The sequence below is a fragment of the Lupinus angustifolius genome, chromosome LG10, assembly GCF_001865875.1.
Source record: "Lupinus angustifolius cultivar Tanjil chromosome LG10, LupAngTanjil_v1.0, whole genome shotgun sequence".
Lineage (NCBI taxonomy): Eukaryota > Viridiplantae > Streptophyta > Magnoliopsida > Fabales > Fabaceae > Lupinus > Lupinus angustifolius.
Genome location: NC_032018.1, coordinates 12,517,089 through 12,540,002, shown reverse-complemented (window position 1 = coordinate 12,540,002; position 22,914 = coordinate 12,517,089). Strand labels below are relative to the sequence as shown.

Here is a 22,914-nt window from a genome sequence, read left to right as displayed (position 1 = left end):
TTAAATTAAACATTATCGTAAACACAAAAAAATATAATATAAAGTACACCAAACACAAAAATATATTTTAATTCAAAAAATGAAATATATAAAAATTGAATATGTAGTATCACACAATATTCGTTTAATCCTAAGCAACTATCACCAATATATTAATTAACCACGTATCTCACCTTAAATTAAACATTATCGTAAACACATAAAATATAATATAAAGTACACCGAACACAAAAATACATTTTAATTCAAAAAATAAAATATATAAAATTGAATATGTAGTATCACACAAATATTCGTCGACAAGCATAAAGTGCATTTAAAATATAATATATCAAAGAATACACAAATTCATCATAAACATAATTTCATCACTGAGAGAAAAACTCGAAAGAGCAAAGGAAGAAAGAACACAATAAAAAATCTGTGAAAACTCATTGATTTCTGCTTCACTGCGAAGATGAACGGAGGTCCATCTGGTTTCAGTATGTAAATTCTTCTCTCTTCCAAATCCTGTATTCATCAACGCCATCGTTTTATTTTTCTTCTTTAACCTCAATTTTTTATTATTTATTTATTTATCGTCACAAAGTTTTAATCTTTTTCGAATTTCGATTTGTATTGATATTTAAATGTTTAATTCTACAACAGCAAATGCTCCTGTGACAAGAGCTTTCATCATCGCATCAGCGCTCTTCACAATTTTCTTCGGGATCCAAGGCCGTTTCAATACTCTTGGATTGTCTTATCAGGTCCTAATTTTTCTTTTTAATTTTAATTTTTCAATTTAGTTTTTATGTAATTAAGCCCTATGGTTTATTTTATTAATTTGTGTTTCTTTATTAGGGTTTTGATGTGTGTTAGGTTAGTCATTTGGTTTTGAAGTCTGATTTTAAATTAATCCTCAAAAGTTATTTTTTTATCTAGTAAGATTTGGATTTATTTTAAATTGGAACACGATAATTTTAGTTCTACTTAATGTGCCAGGTATAGAAGATGATTTTAATTGTTAATGGATATGACTTATTATAGGATATATATGATAATTTTAGTCCATATAACAGAAAAAGGCTTGGTTGTTATTGTATTCTATGTCAATTTGTGATAATAAGTACAGGATTGATCTTGGTGGTAAAATTTCAGCTTTCATATCCATTTCACCGTTTATCTTCGAATTATAATAAGAGATCATGCTGTCAACGAAAAAGTCAGGTGGGAGAATGAGTACCAAGTTAGCTATCGTGTTTGACACACGAAAATGAGAAGATAGAAGTATAGAACTTGATGCTTTTTTTTATTCGTTTTGGTTTCAACCCATTTAGAAGAAACAAATTGTTCTACTTTTTTAATTTCTTGTCTGGGCATGTTCTATTTATAAAGTACAGCAAAAATAGAACACAACCTTTATGGTTTGTTCTGTTCTATTTTGACAAGTCGACCAAATGCTACCCAAGACCATGTGACATCTGATGATGATTTACACTCTATCAGTAGTATATGATTAAAGGGCAAACATTTTGTCTTCCTTCACACAGGTGGATAAAAACAAAAAAAAGATAGAATGTATACGTTTTGTTTTGACATGTCTGTGAAATACTACCTAAGACAATTTGACACCTGATATTTTTTTCACTATCTATAGTATATAATTAATACTTGAAGGGCTGACATTTTGTCTTCTCTCACAAAGGCGTGAATGTGAACATGTTATGCATATACCATGTAGTCTTGGTCTTACTCCATACTCTTCTCTTTCTGGCAGGATATTTTTGGAAAGTTTCGCTTTTGGAAGTTGATTTGGTCCATATTTTCCTTCTCATCGACACCAGAGTTGATGTTTGGTCTGTATCTTCTATATTATTTCAGGGTCTTTGAGAGGCAGATAGGTTCCAACAAATACTCGGTAAATAATTTTAAGTTAAAATTCATGAGTTTGTAAGGTATCTCTAGATTTATTTTCAAAACCAATTTATTTTTATTAGAAAATTATGATATTGATTGATTAGCATATGTTTTATTAAGATTGATGCGTAGCATATTCAAATGCAATTGTTAAACCAATTTTCTGCCTTTTCCATTGTCCACTCTAAGAGGGTGAGCCTCGGTGCAACGATAAGGTTGTTTGCCTTGTGACCTTGGAGGTCATGGGTTCAAATCCTATCTTGGAAACAACCTCTTCGCTTGCGAAGGTAAGATTGTGTTCATCTAATCCCGCAAACCCTACCAAGTCGGAGCCTCGTGCATTAGGTTTTTTTATTGACCCCTCTTACATAATAAATACTGTTGAAATTTTTAATGTTATTATCTTTCAATTTTCTTCTTCTTTTCGAATACCTTATCGACCTCTGTCTTGTTTGCTATTTTCAATTTCTCACCATAGTACAACAACCTTGCATAACAAGGGATAACATGTTTTACTCTCAGTGAATGGTTTTGAAATATCTGCATGCACCCCTTATGCAGGTTTTTATTGTGTTCTCCATATTAAAGTCACTACTGTTTGAGGTCCTTGTCGTAGGGCTCTTAAAAGGTATTATTCTCCGTGTTCAACTGATCCTTGGCATGCCTTTCAAACTTCTTATAATTGGTTTGTATATGTTGCATTTTCTTTTGATAATTTTTGCTACACTTCTTTTCATGTAAATATCACCACTTCTCTGTTTAGTTTTCTTCTTGACAAATTTTTATCTCCCCATTTGTTGTTTTTGCCTTTGGTAAGCCTTTTTAATTAGCTTATGGTTACCCTTTATAACATGTTTAAGTAGATATAGTAGGGAACCTCCTTTTGCATGACTAGTTTCATATGGTTTGCATGGTTATTTATGAGGGACAGTTAATGGTCCCTTGCTGCCATTAATATCATAGCAAGGAATATTTTCCTTTTATAATGAGGCTTGCAACAAGAAAAAACTAAGAAACATCATTTTATAATGTAAGCATTTGGTTCTTTACAAAAAATATTCCAAAACAAAGGATGAACTATATATCTTTCACCTTTGGAAATTTGGAAAAAGCTCCTCTAAAGTGAGCTTGAGTTTAAGTGCGCAAGCAAGGGTGTAGACACCCTTGATTATCTAAAAGTGCATTGAGATCTTAATTTACAATACATTAGCTAATTAAGAGTTGATGCACTCTTATTTTCTCACTTTACACTTAAGCTTAGTTTATAGAAGCCTTATCCTTTGCTTTTAGTCTTTTCTTGTGCACCCAAAAAATAGAAAAAATCTGTTCTATCTAATGCCCATTTGCCCGTCATGATGTTTTGAAATCTACCAAACAACCATGTCATTGAAGCTTCTAACCATTTTAGGTGTTGGCTAAGTGCTGTGTTGGCGGATATTCGAACCAATAAAAATATAGTTTTAATTGGAAGCCCAATGAGGGGCGGGACTCTGATGCATCTCATACTGGTATCAGGAGAGTGTCAGTGTTGAAAACACGTTCAACACTTAGACACCTCAATAAACAAATGTGTTAGTGCTTCCTAGAAATAACATGGAAAAGTTAATTGAATACTAGAACTGTGCCTTGATCATATAACTTATTTATTTCAAAATCCCTACAGTCAACTTGTTTTTTTTCTTCGTTTCTGTAAGTGGGTACTTGAGTTGAATGCTTTTTAGGGATTCTAAGCCAGCGCTGGTGAGGGATGTTTATGTAAACATGGAACGTGGGGTTCAAGATCTGTAGTTTCAACCTAAGAATAGTATCTAAAACGTGTTGTATATGCTTTAGTTCTAAGAGTTCATGTTGACCTTTTTTCCAAAGTCAAGAGCCATTTATAATAACTTAGGAAACCCCTTATGAATTAGCTCGCATGATCTGCTTTCGTTTATAGGTGTCAGTCTCAGATAGCCAATACATATTATATAAGAATTTGATAAATCAATTTAGTTTGTGTAAATTGTGGATCCCCATTCTGTTATCCACTACTTAAGATGTTATTATGTGTCTCACTGTGTGGCTTTGTGCACTTTAGTGTTTGGAGCACTGGCCAAAAAATAATTGAAGTAACTTGTGTTCAAGACTTTCTTACTTAGAAAGTTGGATTGTTCAATCTTTGCAGATCCTACAACGAAGCTAGTCACTCCTGGACCTTATGGCCTTATATTTGCTTCATTTATACCCTTTTTCTTTGACATTCCAGTTTCAACCCGGTTTCGTGTATTTAGTTTTCACTTCTCTGATAAGTCATTCGTATATCTAGCAGGACTCCAGGTGAAGTAATTTCGGATTATGTGTGTTCATGTATTACTAAGTGTATGTGAATCTTACATCATTTACCATCTTAAAGCTATTTTACTTCATTGTATAGCTTCTTTTGTCATCATGGAGGAGATCCATCATACCAGGAATATGTGGCATCCTTGCTGGTGCCTTGTACCGTTCAAATGTCTTTTATATCCGCAAAGCAAAGGTAATCTTATGTCTTCAGTTTGAGGTTTGTTTTGTGATTTTGTATAGCAATTCACGTAGTATTCAGATCAAATGCAATTCACTAATCCTTTATTGTGGATGCAAACTTCTATATAGCCAACAATTTAGGACCAGGATTCATTGGCGTTGGTGTAAATCAAGATCAATCTTACCACAATTAATAACATTTTGTTAAGTGAATGTTTCATGAAATTCACTGTCGCGGCCCGATTTTCGGTTGGAAGATCGACTTTATGACTCATTCTTTCATCGACAAATATAAAGATTAATGTAAAATATACTTTTCAAATCAACATTCATTGCAGCCATTTGACCCTGCACTTATGGTTGTGTAAATTTTCAAAAATTTGGTGAGCAAGATTGACAATAGTTACTTATAATTCGGTAGTCTGATTGATAAAGTCGTTTACTAATTTGTATGCATGTATATGTATACACACATTTCAATCATAAAATGTTAACCATTTGATAACATACTTGTGGCCGTTTAAAATTTCCAAAGTTCTGCATGCAATATCAACATATGAATTGCTTATAGTTAGTTTAGATTTATTTAAGCCACTTTCTGTATGAGGTCACATGCACAATTACATTTTGCATCTAAAATATAAATCATTTGGTCTCATAATTTTAGCTGTTTAAAATTTTTAAAACTTGGCAGGAAGCATTTCAAATTACCTTATACTGCAAGCGATTAGATTATCGTGAAGATATTGTTATTACCTTTTTGTGATTATGTTGTCCTACTTTATAGTTCCCAGAGTTCATTGCATCATTCTTTTCACGAATTACTTTGCCATCTATGGGGAGTCCACCTGCACCATCAACAAGAAATGTTACAGGGAATGTACCATCATATCCAGCTCGCCAAATGGAGGCAAGTTTTACTTTTTTCCTATAACTCTTTTATGGTTTGATATTTTGATTTGCATACCTTAGAGAGCTATGTGTTTATGATTTTTGTGACTCAATCAGCTTTTTATTCAAACATTAGCAGCTTGATGTATACTTATCAATCTGACAAACAGGGCTAATTCCCTTTTAGCACATACAGATTAATATAAGCATTAGTGCAGCTTCTATCTAACCATTTTCTATTGTTCCTGTATTTTCTCTCTAGTTAAGTCAGTGCATTATAAGCTCTTCTAGATAATATTAATATGGATTTTTTGCCATGGTTGTATTTAAGGGAAATCGCACTAAACTCCCTTGATGTTTGACGTAATTAATACTTGGCATTCTTTTTGTTTCAAAAGTCCCACTTATCTCCCTTTTGGGGTCTGTCAGTGTTCTTTAAACATCGGCCTTCAAGGGAGGTGAGTTTAACTTGTGAAATCAAAAGGGTGTTTGGTGTAGCCAAATATCGAGGGAGGTCGATGTAATTTCCTCTTGTATTAGTGCTCACCCTAATCCATGTCTTAGTTTTATTTGCTTGTTTTATATGAAGTTGGTGGCCGAGAGAGGAGAAGGACATGATAGGATAGAGTGAGATAAGAGCGGGATATGATATGAGCAGGATAAGCTCTTATTTTTTCAAGTGTTTGGTTCACACCAGATAATAATCACATTGATGTGGTGATAGTGGTTGTGGCGGTGGTGTTCAAGTGTGGGAGGGGAAAACTGCACCATATTATCCTGTTCTTTTCTAACCCAGCTCCCCATAGGATAGAAAATACATTAGGTGAGTAAGATAGGATAGACCAACATGGTAACTTTATCCTATCCTGCTGACTAACCAAATTCTGATAGCAATAAAATGCTACAGACTATCATATCTTGTGTCTCTTTTCCTGTCCACCAAACGATCTCTTTAACGGAAGCAAGTTGGTTTTTTTACTCGCACACATTTGACTTGGAAATTTTATATATTGATTGTTGCTTAAAAGGAGAAAAGAGAGGACAGCCAGACTTTTTTGTAAGCCACAGATTTTGTTGAAAAGTTTCTCCGGTATTTGATGTAATGATTTGTCATTTTATACTCTGAACATTTCTTGGGTTTCATACTATTTTGTGTTCTATGTATAGTGTCCTGTCTTTTTCACAATTAGTCATTATTATTGTCTGACCTAAAAACTATTTGTTGGTTGCAGAGAAACTACCCTGCTCCCATGCCCTCATCAGTAGAACCATCGGAGGACTCTATCACTACCCTTGTTTCTATGGGATTTGACCGGAATTCTGCCAGACAAGCACTAGTGCAGGCCAGAAATGATGTTAATGTGGCCACAAACATCCTACTAGAGGCTCAGTCCCACTGATTCAAGAAATGCTCTTTGCATAAATGAGAGTGCTGCATTGATAGATAAAATGCCAATGAAGTACCAGAAATTGAGTAATTATGATGTGAGGAATCTTTGTGAACTTTTGAGTCTTGGGGCATTCATGGTATCATCCTCAAGTGTTCCTCCTTTTAGGGGATCATTTTTTTTCTAACCTTAAGTTGAATCTTTAGAATTCCATTTCAGGACTTGTATTGATAGATGAATGAGAATTAGGAGCCTGTACAAATAGTAGCACTATATGGAAACCATGCATATTATTTTATGAAATATGAACCATATATCTGTCATACTAGCTTCTTCTATTGCAGATTGTTTAAAGCACATGGAGCATAGTTACTTGAAGCTTCATGTTAAATCTCCAACCCTCACCTCACCTTATCCAGAAAATGATTAAATAAAATTTAAGTTCTTAATTGGAAGTGAACATAATTCATATTTGATTCTGATTTTGGAAGTGTCAGCTTCAAAACTTATTTGGAAATTTAATTGGCATTTGGTGAGAAATTATAGACCATAAAAACTTGATGTCAAAGTGTCTAATATTACTCAAATCTAAGGTAAAAGAATCCTGGTAAACGTTAAATAGCGCCCTTTAATTATATATTTTAGTTTAGGAGACGACGTTAAATAGCCCTTTAATTATATATTTTAGTCTAGGAGAGGACGTTAAATGGCCCTTTAATGAATGAAGAATGAAGTATATTCAGTAATTTCTTAGCTTTTCTTACTGCAATTTCTTTCCCTATCAGATAACTTACTTCAGTATGTTAAGTATTTGAGGGTTTTAGACAATCTCAAGACATAGGTTACCATAAGTTTGACCATAACCAAAAGTGTCAAATTTATTCGATTGGGAACCATTTTCATAATCCGTCTGGAACATTGGGTAAACCTTACTTTCCTTTGTTTTCAATTTCAATCATTCCAAGAAAAGAATGTGAGTTTGGCCACTAAATGTGTGTCTAATCATTCCAAGAAAAGTTTCGTTTCTTCTTTCTTCCTTTAAGCTTGCTTTATGTATTAGTTCCACCATATTTTCTGTATAACTCTATGAATTTTAATTATTTTATTTTAATTTTATTTATGGCCAGAGAATAGAGATAACAGTTGCGTTTAAAAGTTTTATTTCACCAAACATTTATTCAAATTCTGCATACGCTTATAAAACTGCTCCATAAAAGTTTTCATAAAGGGCATCAACTCATTTAGAAGATCACATTGACTAAAAAATAGACAACTAAAACTGTTTAGGAAAATCATATGTTAAGAAAATATATCAATTGTTGATCTTGAAGGGTCCCATGTCGAATTCAAAAACATAGAAATCAAGCAGAAACATTCACTCATACTATAAAGGGGGAACTTAGTCATGTAATTGATCCCTAAAAGTGTATGGATCAAAACTAGCTAAGTTCAATAACATACATCAAAACACGGACTTTCATGCTAATTCTAATACTAATTAGGGTATTGCAAGCAAGTTAAGATGATACAACAACTTGCACAATAATCCTAAAATAGAATTGAAATTTCATATCTTTTCTTTCCTAGAAAAATATGATGTGGCATAAAACCACATAAAAACTCACATAATAGACTTGTGTAACTACTAATGGGGCTCATCCTTCTATAAGTATTAAGTCCAATTATGGAACAAAACTCGTACATACAATCAAATACATGCACTTAATGAATAAATGTAATTTTGATTCTAAAAAATACCATAATATACATGAACAAATCAGCTTCTCATTTTCCCAAACCTAGAGTTTCTTTCCTAAAGATTTGAGGGGTATACATGTATTTTAACTTCAGGTGGATTACAGAGAAATTTTAGTAATACTATAGTTCTATGTGTCAACATGGTTTATCTGCATTGTAGACAGGTATCTGCCAAACTTTAGTGTTCTTTTTGGGGTCATCAGTGAGGCTAAGATCAGTGTCATCTTCCTTGTATGTTTTGATGAATGTTTTAGCACCCATCATGATAAGTCTCTCGATCATGAATAATTGGTAATTGTTCTCAATCAAGGGATCCAGAATATGGCTGTAGTTTGATGAATATGCCATTCTGTACCTGCAAATTTGAATCACTATGAACATAACGTAGCAGTGCTTGATTTCAGAAAAGAGTATAATAGTCATTAAAAAAGGGCGGCTTAACACGCAAGGGTCCCACTTAGTAGAGTCTGGGGAGGGTAGATGTACGCAGCCTTACCCCACAAGCGGAGATGTTGTTTCTAGGATTTAAACTTATGGCCTCATAGTCACTAAGGGGTGCACATCTGCTATCCCATAAGTTGTGCCAATGTATGTACCATCGGCTTATGATTGGTTGAAAAAATATTTTTAAATTCAAATTTTAATAATTAATTATTTTTCTGACCAATCACAGATAATGGTACATCCAGTGGCACAATTTGTGGGACGACAGATGTGTACCCGTTACTAAGTAACAACCTTACCATTGCTTTAAGCTTACTAAAAAAGTGATCTAATACGTTATTAGGTATGATCAAGTAAGCGGTTGAATGTCAGAATAAAGTGATCTAATACGCGATCCACTGAAAAAGCAGATAAAGATATTGTAAAGAACTGAACAGGAAATAAAATTATGAATTAAGAGAAAGATCAAGTTTCTTTGTGTGTAGATGTGTGTGCCTAACGTGTCTGGTTCTAATTATTGTTTCCTTACCGTTAGTAAGTAAGACCTCCAAAACAAGATAGACTTTTGTGACAGAGATGATGCAATCTATATTTTTATTCGCAAGAAGCAAGATACCTTCAGCAGTTTCAATTTTCTAGGAAGCAGTATACAGATGAGACTAGTTACCTAACAGAAAGTGGTGAAAAAAATCCCGGACTCCTTTCATTTGAAGCAATGAATAAGGTTCTTCCAGCAGGTACCCACTTCGCAATTCTGCAGAGAATAAACTCCGGTCGTGTATCCCTATCAAGGTGAGGATGTAGGGTCCTCGCTACTCCAAATCTGTCCTTCCTGGTCTTTATTTTATCCCCACGACGAACATGTATCGCATCATAGTCACCAAGAAGTGCTCTGATCTGTGAAAAATAGTCTAGTCAGAAATTAAACAGTGTAAACAAAGTTTTTTAATGTAAAGCTACACGACAAACTAATCCATAATTTTACACTCAGAATCATAATAACTTCTTAAATTTGCAGAATAATATTTAAAGAGACTCGTCCATTGGCTGCATGAATAAATTTCGTAAATTTTGTCAGAAGTCACCCTCAAGATAAGTGACTTTATCCTAACTATCACTCGAGCTAAAATAAATCACAATAAAATCCATCATCAAGTGCAACCTTACTCGAGGACTTTCAGACTGAAATATCATGTACCCATGGAATAATTGAAAAGAAAATTATATTTTCAGAGAGGGCAATCGCGTTATTCAATGTTTCTGAAAGCACTTGTATTGTATTTAATTGGTAAAGCTCAGCTAGGTTCCTCATAAAGGAGAAAACAAACAGTGAATTGCTCAAATTCCTCATTGGTTTTTGCATGAAGCAGGAACTCATGATGTCAAACCACTCAATATCTCTCTCAACCCTCACTGATTTTTACTTTAGCAGTCATAGGTTCTCTCTGATGCTCTGGTATTGATCATTACTGAAAAGCAGAGGGCTGAGGCACCTGGCGGCTTCATTACATTCTCAATTGTTTCTGTTTTCTTGTCATTCTTTTCCTTTTCTGTTTTACACATGTCTCATTGTCTCCCTAGTTGCACTTCACTACTCTCTTGACAAATTTTCTCTTGTACCAGAATAACTGTAAAGTAAACTTCAATACAATATCCTTGAGGAGCATATAAATGAAATACACAAACATGCACATTTAGAGGAATCTAGACAATCATGCAATCTTGAGGTGCTTCCAAATACCAACTTCAAGAAAAACTTTAAGAGATTAGGTATCAAGTGAACCTTTTCTGCTGCATCTCTTAGTTTCCGTGCTGACATCGAGGGAAGAAATGAGTATGGCAACATTATAGCACTACGATTTTTTCGATCCTTGCATTCCACAAACCTGGAGCATCATCATCATTCAAATCTCAGAAAAATAAACAAAATTTCAGAAGAAACAGTGTCTATTTAGAACTTATACAAGATAATACTCATCACATTCTCATATAGGATATAGCAACCAATGTTAGTAGCATTCCTCTAATTAATAGAATTAATTACAACAAAGTATATCAATGTTCTAATGACATCAATTTGAAGGCATGATATACAACTCAATATTAGTTATAAATTGTTATACGAACTTCAAAATCAACTGCTTAGGGCATATTTTTGAGCTTGAGTCAAACTTCTGGAGTTTACCTGTACAAGATATCTCAGGAGTTCCTCTCTAAGAAATTCTCTCTCGTCTATAGGATATAACAATTTCTGAATCAAAAAGAAAATATACAATGGGGTCGGGGGAGGATATGATTGGCTGACCTACCAAGAAAGTGGGCTAGCAGTTCTGTTGATGAGCAACTTATAGTAGTGACTATTTTCCTTAAGTTCAACACGGCTAACCCCTTGCACATGTGCAGCTCCTCTAGCTTCCAATTTCATGCTTGTAGATAGAACATGATACCACTCTTTTGAGTTGTCCAAAATTGTAGGGACGGTCTCGGATATGAGGTCTATGTCATACAAAGAGTCCATGGCACAAGAACTTGCTGCCCAACTATCATAGAAAACAAGGCTAGTCAAATATTTCGCTATGAAAATCACAAGAATTTTGCAATATCCTCTTAATAATCTTCCTTATACTTAAATAAGAGTATTAAACGAAAAAGTGGATGCAATTAATAATTTGGAAACATAAAAAGTATTGAATAGTTTCTTCAACTTATGGATGACAGTTCTGTTTCTATCCAGGATTGAATAAACAAGCATCATCCTGTAAAATAATCGGGCTAACTAACATCTTTCTATACTAGAAATGCATACACATATTATAAATAAAGGCATAAGCAGTTAAATGCACTTAGGCAAGGCTATATCAATGTATTACTCAAAGGGAAAAACTGATAAGTCGCAATGGAAGTGTACTGCAACCCCGGCTAAACATTATATACATGTCAAGAGTTTGAATCCTAAAATCACCATCCTGTGCTAACTAACTATGACAAAAAATTATCGGCATAGAGAACCGAAGGTAACTGACCTTTCATCTGTAGAAATAGTACCATTGGTGGAATGATGAAGGATCCCTTTCTTATTGTGTATTGGATTAATGCACATTCTTGATGGCATCACAAAAGTTCTGCAAACACACTCATTTTAACAACACAATAAGCAGATTTCACATGGGACCCACTAAATCACATGAAATTGCGTGCTTTGTGAGATTAAATATTGTTTTTCGTGTTCGTATTTTCTTCTCATAGCATCTTAATTTCAATGAGACAATTACTTTTAATTAACCTACCTTTGAAGAAATAGTGCTTCTTCGAGTGCGCATCTGAGACTAGATTCCTGGTGACCCAAACCCTCGCAAGAATCGCAGTGTTTTCCAGGGCAATCGATTCTGTTACCCCAATACAAGTATTTCTTACTATTCCATGCTTCTTCATAATGAGATTTAGGGTTTGAGAATGATGAAAATGGATTTGTTGAAATGAGAGAAGAGAATAAGAAGAGAATCGCAATGGCGGTTACTGTTATGGCGAATATCAGAATTGTGGATCTGCGTTGTTTGGTTGTTTTCGAGTTTGAAGAATTTCTGTGAATAATTGCCATTGCTGTGAACTATTTTTTTCAATGCCTCAAACTCTTTTTCATCTTAACACTGTCTCGTGAAACTTGAGTTTCGATTTGATTTTGAATTATTTTTGTACTGATCTACAGTGATTACAGTCCTCCGCCGCCGCGGCTGCCGCACCTTCCTCCGTCGTCTACCACCACTTGCTTAATGGAGATGTGTGGTGTGAGTGAGTTTCAGCTTTTACGGTTGCTCGATATTCTTACTTATTTTCAGATCTAATACATTAGTCATATTTAATCATCTTTCTCATGTCCAAAAATTAATCAAAAATTAATGGCTTATATATTTGTTGCAGAAGTAACAGCTTATAAGTTAATTGATAGATGTATATAAAATATTTCCATAATTTATAAATCATAAGTTCTCAAGGGCTAAAATCAAGACATATTTTGGCTAGAAAAGACTCCAATGATTTAGGAAATTGGTGGTAAAAGAGGTTTTCATACTAAATAGCAACATTTTTTTTCAAATAATTTTCTAAGTTTTTATATAAAGGTTCACACTTAGTTGGGAATAATCATATGCTTACACTACATCATTCCATGTGATATATCATTATCATCAACTAATCGTTGTACTAAAAAATGAGTCCTGATTGTTACAATTAAAAACATTAATGATGGATCACATAAGTCATAACTAACACATTGACTATAAGTAGTGTAGTATAATTGCATGACAGCAACTTTGTTTAAGACTCCTTTTCAGTTCAGCCTTATATAAAGGAACCCTTTCTTTTTATCAAAAGAGTGATGGTTGGACATACTATTATAAGACATCTTTGTAAAGTTTGAACTGTTTGTTGATATCACCAATTTAACCCCAAAAATACAATACTTCCAAGTTTTCAACTATATGATAATTAATGAACTAATATCATTCGAAGTGTATGATTGTCTCCCAACATATGTTACTCACATTAATCAAACATTTGATCTAGTATGATATTTGAAGATTTAATTAAGTTTTATACCACTAGGCCGACACCCTCATTGGTATATAGAGAAATTAATTTATTTTTTCCATTTCTCTCATCATGAAGGGAAAAACTTGACATGCCTTCTCTATAAAGACATATTGAAGCAACTTCTATGTATGGTTATTTCCTGAATTGTCTTCTCTCAGCAGCAATTGGAGACACAAATATAACCTTGAAAAGTATTGATTTCCTGAAGTTATGTAATGCCCATCAAAAGATATATTATGTAATATGTATAGATTTACATTAACAAAATGCCATGTCCTAAGCATAAGCATAAATATGAAGAGATAAAAAACCTGACCAAAATAATAAAATGCAAGTTATGAGGAAAACCAAACTATAAACTTGTAAACTATAAACGAGTTCACATAATTGGGATGAGTTTATTGATAAGTGCCATGGGTACACAAAGGATAAACCCGAAAAAACACAACTCATTTTTAGAAGTTCCACTAATCCTAAGTACAATCTGTGCTCTACTTTCATCTATACAAGCCTCAAACTCCAGCCCCACCAAGCATAAAGAGATTGAGAAATATGGTGGGTAAAGGGTTTTGTGTTTGAAGAACTCTGGAAAAAGAGGCTTAACAACAAGAGATGTTTACTTGCATATAGCTTCAGAAGCATCAAACTCGGGTCGAGTTATATAGCTTTTGGCTTGCTGCAGCTATCTTTGCAATCAAGATGGAGTTTTGCTAATGAGTCATGCATTCAAATCCCATCAAAAGATTTATGGCTATAAAAATTAATAGCAACCGCGTGTATGCTGTCTCAAGCTTTCTGAAGTGTGCGTGAAGAAACTCCGTGCAGAAGTCGGACAAACCCCAAGAAACTAAGCTTCCCATCCGAGTGTCTTATCCAATCTTGGAGTACCACATGAACAGGCACTGATGGACTAAGCCCAAGTTCCTGGAGCAAATCAGATTAAAGAAAAAGCTTAGTGCTATTTGACATGTTGTAGAGGAATCATATTGCTGATAAAGAATCTAATTTCAAGCATTGTAAGTCATGTTCATCAAATGCAGTAATGAGAAGGACATGCAAAATAAATTTATTATAACCCAAGATATGATAACCACTTGTGTTCTATCACACACTCTTGAACTGAATTGACTATTAGATTAGGTCCTTGGGAATAATTAATTTAGTATAATGGTCCTTAGTTCTAATTCTCCCGAAAATCGGGGGAAAACAAAGATCACAAGGCATGGTGCATGCATGTTTGGTAATGCTTAAATTTTGTGAAACAAATGCTTTTATTTTATTTTAATAAAATCAATTTCAAGGAACTTAAGATTATAAGTTGTTTTGAATAGAAAACATTATAATTGAAACACGTTATAAGATATGGTAAACCAAATCCTATAATGCATCATGTGTTGATAGTTAGATAATTGGTTTTGCACAAGAGAGAGTACCGAGGCAAGCTCTTCGACCATAATTGGTCTATTTCCATCCTTTTCAAACAGGTCATAAGCAGTCCTTGCGTGTTGCTCCCAGCTCTCCATTCCCTCTAGTTGATGCACACTTATCGAAGCAGCACAAAATTCCTCAAAGTCCAATTTCCGATATTGGATTGAACTAAACTGCAACATGAATGGTAAGAAATTTACTTTCATGTGATGCAAGTTTGTCAGAAGCTGATGTGATTAGTTATAGCAATCCATGGACTTACCGTGTTTACATAATCCAAGACCCGCGATTCCTTTGAGGCATCAGTGGCACTCTTTAAAACAGCCTGCTAATATAAATGTTAGTAGCTTGAAAGTTATTTGAAGAAAAAACAAAAAAAAAAGGTATAATAAAATTTGACATGTGCTGACCATCTTGAAGTTCTGCATAGAGATTAACCCACTTTTGTTTGGTCCTAAAAGAGTAAATTGTTCTTTGAGATAAGCTAGTTGCACTAACGTTAATGTCTTTGCAAGAGCCTGCAAAAATGACAGCATAAATAAAAATATATCCATGCCGTCAAAAGGAATTAATGAAGGCTACAACAAGAACTGGAAACAAAATGAAAAGTTTGATTTGTTTTCTGTTCACATTTCCAGTTGATCCGTTCCGTTATAAAAAGTTTGAGAACTGGAAACAAAATGAAAACAATGTAGCAATTGATTTTGAACTAGCTTTAACACAAACCCTCAACATAACATGTATACTATTTTCTTACAGCTCATTAACGAGATAACTAAAAAGTAGGACCCATGTTATGTTTTTATTGATGAGCAACACCACAAGCATCTAAAGAACTTTACCTAAGTTTCCCCAAACATAAGTGCTTGTGGTGTTGTTAACCAATAAAAGCATGATGTGTAGTTTATTTTCCTACAGCTCATTAAGAAGTAACTAAACAGTAGTACACATGTTATGTTTTTAAAACAACACCATGAGCATGTAAAGAACTTGACCTGGTTTTTTTCCTAATAATAATTAATAAATGATCAGAGACAACATCACATACCCCTAATGCTGTTTTGCATAAAGGAGATGAGCATATGTAAGCTTTAATAAGCTTCGGGATTATCATATCAAAGGGTATCCTTATATCATCAGAGTGATTTGCTAGCCACGGGTGACCTAAGCAAGAAAATCCATGAGATTATTAAAATACGAATGTTAATATCATAAACACCACTTATAGGAAATGGAACACATACTGAGAGCCTGTGCTGCAGTTAATCTTTTGCGATAATCCTTGTTCAAAAGTCTCTTAACAAAATCAATAGCATTAGCTGATAAAGAAGGCCAAGGGCCTTCATCAAAACTTGGATCTGTCTTCAAAACAGCACGAAATATGCCAGATTCTGTCCGGGCCCAGAAGGGTCGGCTTCCACATAAAAGGATATAAGCAATTACACCAATGCTCCACATATCTGCTTCCGTTCCATAAGATCTATGCAAAACTTCAGGAGCTACATAATATGCACTTCCCACAATATCATTCAACCTTTCATCTGCAAAAACTTACTATTGTTATCCATCATTGTTTTATTTTCAGTTAAAGAAATCAGAGAATATCTAGAGTTGGCTATAGGCTTGACCTGGTTTTACATAGTCAGACAGTCCAAAATCAATGGCCTTCAGAGTGGAATTGTCATCCTTAGAAGTAAAAAGAAAGTTCTGCAGCAGAAAACCAACTTTCTTGATTTATTTATGAATTAACTTTCACAAAAACTAGTGCCAATCAAAAGGGTCATTAACCTACAAAGAATAAAGAACACATAAAATGAACTACAATTGCATGAGCTCACTCAGTAACTCATTTCCTCCCGAGAAGGCAGTGAAAATAGAAGTATTCCTTTCATAAAGTGACAGGTATGTTCAGAAATAATAATGACCAAATGATAACATACAATAAATGGAATAATCACACCAATAACTACAGCCTCTTCCATCTATGTAGGGTCGGGTACATGGATCATATGACGCCACTATGTCCTATCGAAAACCAATTCTTCTGAGTTTAAATCAAAATACTTTCTGATAGTTTTCACTTAGAGATGCTTTTGCCTTTAGCTTGAGAGAACATTTTGATCATTAGTAAGTAGTAAAACGCCCGAAGTCTTACTCAATTTTACTTGTCCATCTTGAGTCGTATGGTTTACACCTCCCTCTATTTCTCTGTGCCTATGTATAATTGATCCAAGATACCTAAACTGTGTGACTTGTGCTATGGTAAGATCTCCAATCACACCATGAGAACAATAACACTAAAAATACTTCTTTCCATCTTTCTGTATCTCTTTTGTCCATATTTTATGGAGGATCCAGTGAAGGGAATAACAAGGCTTAATGACACAGATCAACAAAGTTGAATAATCACGCAGCTTAAGTGAAACACAGGGACACTATTAGCTAATGTAAAGTGTAGAGCTTTAAACAAGAAACTCTACTTCAGAGAATAGCAATGTCATCTAATGATCTGAACAATCTCAAAGATAAAAAAAGAATATGGTGAATAATTTCCTAGCAAAGCATTAATTGACTTTATGAGATATTTACCTCTGGCTTCAGATCACGGTGAACAACACCCTGTAGATGACAGAAAGCTACCGCATTTAATATCTGAATCATAACATCCTTGGCATCCTCCTCTGGGTACTTTCCACCCCTATAGATTTAAATTAAATATGTGCTGATTAGAATCTTACTAATGAAAGCAATAGTAAAATAAGGAAGCCAAAATGCTTTTTTTCTTTCTATTTTCTTTCTATTCTGTGGCAGGGAAAAGCGAAAATTGGAGAATATTGTTACCTGGAAAGGATCTTATCCAGAAGTTCACCTCCTTTGCATAGCCTGAATAGCATAAGATACAGTAGAATATGAGATCTTGATTTATTGACTAAATTAACAATCAGCATTATAATCATAGTTCCTCAGTAGTAAACTAAAGATATATGGAATGCCCGTCAATTTGTATAAAGTAATGCATCCATGAAAACACTGATTTCTCCATTAAACTCAATCAGCTTTGGATTATGCTAATAATTTTTCAACAGCATAACAAGAAGAGGAAAAGGAAAAATATGATCTTACTCCATAACTATATGAACATTGTTGTCATCCTCATAAGCTTCATAGAATTGCACCAAATTCTTATGCCCAGTTAGAGCTCGTAATATCTTTACTTCTCTCCTTACATCCTCTATAGCAATTGCTGTTGTCATCTGCCAAACATTGCCCATTTTCATAAGAACAAAGTGCACATTGCTGATTTTCATAATTGACAGCTAAAAGAACATTGATCACAAGCATGACCCTTACATAAGAGTGGAATGAAAACAAATCCATGGGAGGTACTTCCTTAAACAGAAAATGTTGTTATTTATATAAAAGAATGATGGTAACTGACTCCGGATTTTGTCAAGCAAAATTTAATGCTGGACTATCCAGAGAACATAAAGCATGAAGTTTTCTTCGAAATGTGTTTCAATAACAAACAGTTCTATTTATAGGGACTTAGAACATAATCAGTTAATCATAGAATAGCTACATGCTCACATCCATAAACTTAAGGAAGGCTACTTTTACTACATCCATAGTAAATGACCAACAAATCCAAAAGTCGCATCTTTTATTACAAATAGGTCCTTCAAAGTTTATCGTCACTATCGGGAGCACATTTGTTGTCTTACAATTTGTGTCACTCCATATACCATTAGCTGTGATTGGTTGAAAAAAATGTATGCAAGTTAAAAGTTTAATTACTAAGTATTTCTCAGACCAATCATAGCTCATGACATGCAGTACAAATTGTGGGACAGAAGATGTGCTCTCATCACCAAAGTCCTTGAAAGATTTAAAATGTACTTCAATTGAAAGTTTTTTGGCCACCAATTAAGTCATTGCAAGAACCTCAATGCTGACATTTTAAAAAAAATCTCAATTTGTAACAAACAAAAATTCAAGGACACCACGCCATAGTCTTGGAGTACTGAATTGAGAGTTCTCTCAAACATTGAACATTACAGTAAATACTAGTTTTAGTCTCATATTTTTTGAGTCTTCATAAATTGAAAAATCAAAAATCATCCCCGAAAATTTCAAATGTAAGTAAAATTTGTCATTTTTAGCATGTTTTACAACACCAAATAGAAACTAATTTGATTCACACCATTGAAAAGTGAGTATTTACTCTAAACATGATTATAATGAGACCTTGGATTTTGGAATGACTTTAACAGCAACCTCCTGGCCCTTCAAGCTTCCCTTCTTACCCTTTGCAGAGCAAGTATATCCAAAATGGCCACGCCCAATCTCTTCTCCAAGCTCATAATGAACCTCAAACTCCTTAGAAAACCCAAAACTCTTATCCAAACCAACCTCACATTCACTCCCTTCAGGGATTGTGGCCTCGTTAGGCTTCACAGAACCGTGGCGCCTCGCGAGCAATGCCCTTATGTGCTTTGCTGGTGAAGGAGGAGGGAAAGGCCTCTTGAAGAGGCGCAGAGGGGTTGAACTCACACTAGAGGGAGTGGAGTTTGAAGGTGAGTTTTTGAAGAATTTATGCAAAGGGCTTGGGCTATAAAATGGAAATTTTGATGAAGATCTTGGTGGTAGTGGTAAAACAACCTCTTTATCATTTTGGAATGATTGGTTTTCTCTTTGAGTTTGTGAGGTTTCAATTGGTTTTCCATGACACAGTCCCATGAAAACAGAAACCCAGATACACAATTAGCAAAAGATGATTCAATAATGAGAAAGTTCAGATTTTGAGGCTTTTGAAGCTGCAAGGAAGAAGAAAAAACAAAAGGGTAAGTGAAATAATGAGAAAGTTCAAATTTTTAGATCAGTGGGAAGGAGAAGGAGTGAGTGAAGGACAAAACTGAAAAGGGTTTTTTAAGGTTCTAGGGAAGGAATTAAGGAGAGACAACAAAAGGGTTCATGGAACTTGAAGTGTTTGTTTTTTTCTGTGTTGATCAATGGAGCATAGAGAGGATTCTACATGCATTTCCTGAGTCAAAGATAAGAGAAAATTGCAACAAACATGAAGAAAATAATAGAGGTTTTGATGATTTAAATTATTGAAGAAAGCAAGTAGACTTTTGTGACCATGCAAATAATGCTATAGATGAAAATAAAATGCTAGAATTCACCTAAAGAAGAAGCTATCTGTGGCAAGTATAGGATATGAATATGATGCTTAAACAAAGAAGAATTAATAGAAATCTGAGTAAAAAATATTCCAAGTAGAATGAAGAAGGGGGAGGGAAAGAAAAAGATGAGAAAAGTGAAGCAAAGATGCTTAGCAGAGTCTGCAAGAAAAAAGAAAAAGGGAAGAGGAACCAAATTCTTCTTTTTCTGCTTTTTGTAAGGCTCTTTATTTTTTTATTTCTGCTAGCATCAGAGTTTTGTTAATGGAATACACTTTTATTGGAGAGGGAGTGTTGTTTTCTTCTCTGATAATAATGGTGAGTGGGGTTGGTTTTTGATCCTTCCAGCCTGTCCTTATTGATCCCAAAAAATACTAAGATGTATCCATTTCATTTTTTTTTTGTATAATCAATCACATCTTCTTCTAACTATATAGTTAAAGAATTAATCTCTCTTTTAGAGTTTGTGACTATTTTTCTAACAAGTATCGCTCTTCAAAAAATCGACTCTTAATATTTTGATCTAACTATAAATTTAATTAAACTTTATACTACTAGACAAACATTTTGTTGGCATCTATCCATTTCATTTGATAACAATGTGACTAACATTTAAGAAAACTTAGCTTGCATTGCTTTTGTATTTTAGCCTTTGAAGTTTGACCCTCTTTTGTTGTAGGCCACTGATCTGAAAGACTGTCTTTTTCTGCTTTTCTTATTTAGTTTTTTCATGGTAGGTCTATAATTTTTGCCAATTAGTGACTTGAGATCTGAGAACATTTCAAGTTAAGGGGGGATTAAAGGTGAAAGCATATCAACTTGATAATTTGCTATCATTGCATTATTGAAACCTTTTGAGTCATTATTTCTTATTTTTGGGGCATTACTTATATTATATATTAACATGTAAGAAGCAACAAATGGAATGTTCTAAGCACCAGTAGAGGAAAGTTAATGCCATAAAACTAGAGACAGTTCCTTCTTCATATGGTATTATAGGTTATCTAAAGAATGATGGTTCACATAAAAAAAAATCAGTAGTGATGTGTTTATAGCATCAAAATTTTCACACCATTTACATATCGATTAATAATGACTCAATTATTGGTTAATAAGATGTATAAATTTAACATGTCAGTGAAGACATCATTAATTATTGGTTAATCTTGCAGTCACTGCTCCACCATGTATATAAGATTTTATGTCAGATGTATTCCTTCATTCAACAATTCATATTTATAAATTTCAGTTTGATCAAATTCATTTTCAGGAAATATCTTCTAGTGGAAAATGGATAATGAATTAAGAAGTTAGTATTAACAATGTGTTAATCTAGTAGTATAAGGCTCTACTGGATCCTCAAGATCGAGACTTTGATGCCTGAAAGCGACACTTGTTGGGAGGGACAGTCACGAACCAAAAAAGAATTAGTTCCGGAGACACTTGTTAGTACTAAAAAAAAGAATTAAGAAGTTAGTTGTTTTACTAATTTTATTTAAACAGGCCCTACATGACAAAAAATTTGTTGAAGATAAACTATCCCTCTCTTCCTTTTCTCAATTCTCTTGTACATTTTGTGTATACATATATGACTTCAACTAATATATATGGTTATATATGGTTGTATTTAATATGGTTATATATCTCACATATGGTCCCAAAATGCATGTGTCACATTTACATTGTTGGCTGCAATTGATTTGAGATGAATCTTGCTTCAAAGTTGGTGCAGCTACTTTTTAAGCTCTTGTATAAATACTTTATAAGAGTTAGTAAAGAAAAAAACTATTACAATCATAAAAACTTCAATATTTATTGTCTATGACAACCATGCTTTATTCTTGTGCAAACTTAAACTATTTCCTACTATTGATCTTTAATTTGAATAATGTCCTAACAAAAAAAAATTAAGAATTTTATTTATTGGAAAACAAGAATTTGAACATTTTTAAAATTTATAAGATCAGATAAGTCTTACAGCGTGAATCCTCGATTCAAATATTGATATTGAGATTTTGCGATAGACAAGAAAAATCTGGACCATCTCATTATTTCCCGATTCTTACGTTTTTTCTATTGAGAAATCCCAATCTGATTTTATTATTACGATTATTTTATTCGATTTGAGTCCGCCACTAATACCTAGATTGTGGATATGAAATAAAATTTTTGGTAGTAGTTGAGATTTTCTTTACACCTAATATATATTTTTACTATCAATAGTTCTTATTGTGTATCTGATTTCTATGATACATTATATTTATATGAACAGTTTTAGATTTAATACATACATAATCGACTCAGATCTCTAGGATACTCGAGAGTTCATTATTGGAATGTGATGTGAAGTTTGGTTTTATAACCTTTAATATTTTTATTTAAAAATAGTATAAAATATGGACTGTTAAATATATTTTTCGAAGAATAAATATCATACAAAATGATGGCATATATACACATTGAAACCAAGAAAGCCAAAGAAATTTATGAACATTACTTATAACTACTTATATATATAGGTGGTGCAACTTTTTGGCTATCTATCAAGAATCAAATGGACTTTTATTTTGTGTGGTAGAAGTTTAGTGAATGGACCAAAAGCTTTTAGAACATTTAAATTATGTGTTCGCCATTTCTTGCCATAGCAAACACATATAAAGTAGACCATTTACCTTCACAAAGTTGAGGGAATAGTATATATTCCAATAGCACAAAGCTTTTACTCCTTGCTTTTCTCTTCTTTTTGTGTGGACCATTTTGCTATTTTTCAAGAAAAGCACAAATCTTTCAATTATTAATCTATATCTTTTTCATGTTTGAAAAACAAAGGGGTT

General features: G+C 33.5%; 3 protein-coding genes across 3 annotated transcripts; 1 reads left to right on the top strand and 2 right to left on the bottom strand.

Moving 5' to 3' along the window:
• LOC109358295 (rhomboid-like protein 20) lies at window positions 360–7,003 on the top strand. The gene is made up of 8 exons (XM_019602450.1): window positions 360–482; window positions 649–749; window positions 1,760–1,900; window positions 2,461–2,527; window positions 4,064–4,215; window positions 4,313–4,414; window positions 5,189–5,311; window positions 6,525–7,003. The coding sequence occupies exons 1-8, from the start codon at window positions 458–460 to the stop codon at window positions 6,690–6,692; spliced, it is 879 nt and encodes a 292-aa protein (XP_019457995.1). The 5' UTR covers window positions 360–457; the 3' UTR covers window positions 6,693–7,003.
• LOC109358294 lies at window positions 8,318–12,731 on the bottom strand. The gene is made up of 6 exons (XM_019602449.1): window positions 12,170–12,731; window positions 11,906–12,004; window positions 11,192–11,422; window positions 10,666–10,768; window positions 9,550–9,779; window positions 8,318–8,793 (listed from the first exon to the last, which is right to left on the bottom strand). The coding sequence occupies exons 1-6, from the start codon at window positions 12,478–12,480 to the stop codon at window positions 8,574–8,576; spliced, it is 1,194 nt and encodes a 397-aa protein (XP_019457994.1). The 5' UTR covers window positions 12,481–12,731; the 3' UTR covers window positions 8,318–8,573.
• On the bottom strand, window positions 13,805–20,363 carry LOC109358293 (CDPK-related kinase 1-like). Its single transcript, XM_019602448.1, has 11 exons — window positions 19,146–20,363; window positions 18,024–18,154; window positions 17,742–17,783; window positions 17,490–17,598; window positions 16,529–16,607; window positions 16,145–16,441; window positions 15,949–16,064; window positions 15,311–15,418; window positions 15,163–15,225; window positions 14,906–15,073; window positions 13,805–14,396 (listed from the first exon to the last, which is right to left on the bottom strand). The coding sequence occupies exons 1-11, from the start codon at window positions 19,635–19,637 to the stop codon at window positions 14,259–14,261; spliced, it is 1,743 nt and encodes a 580-aa protein (XP_019457993.1). The 5' UTR covers window positions 19,638–20,363; the 3' UTR covers window positions 13,805–14,258.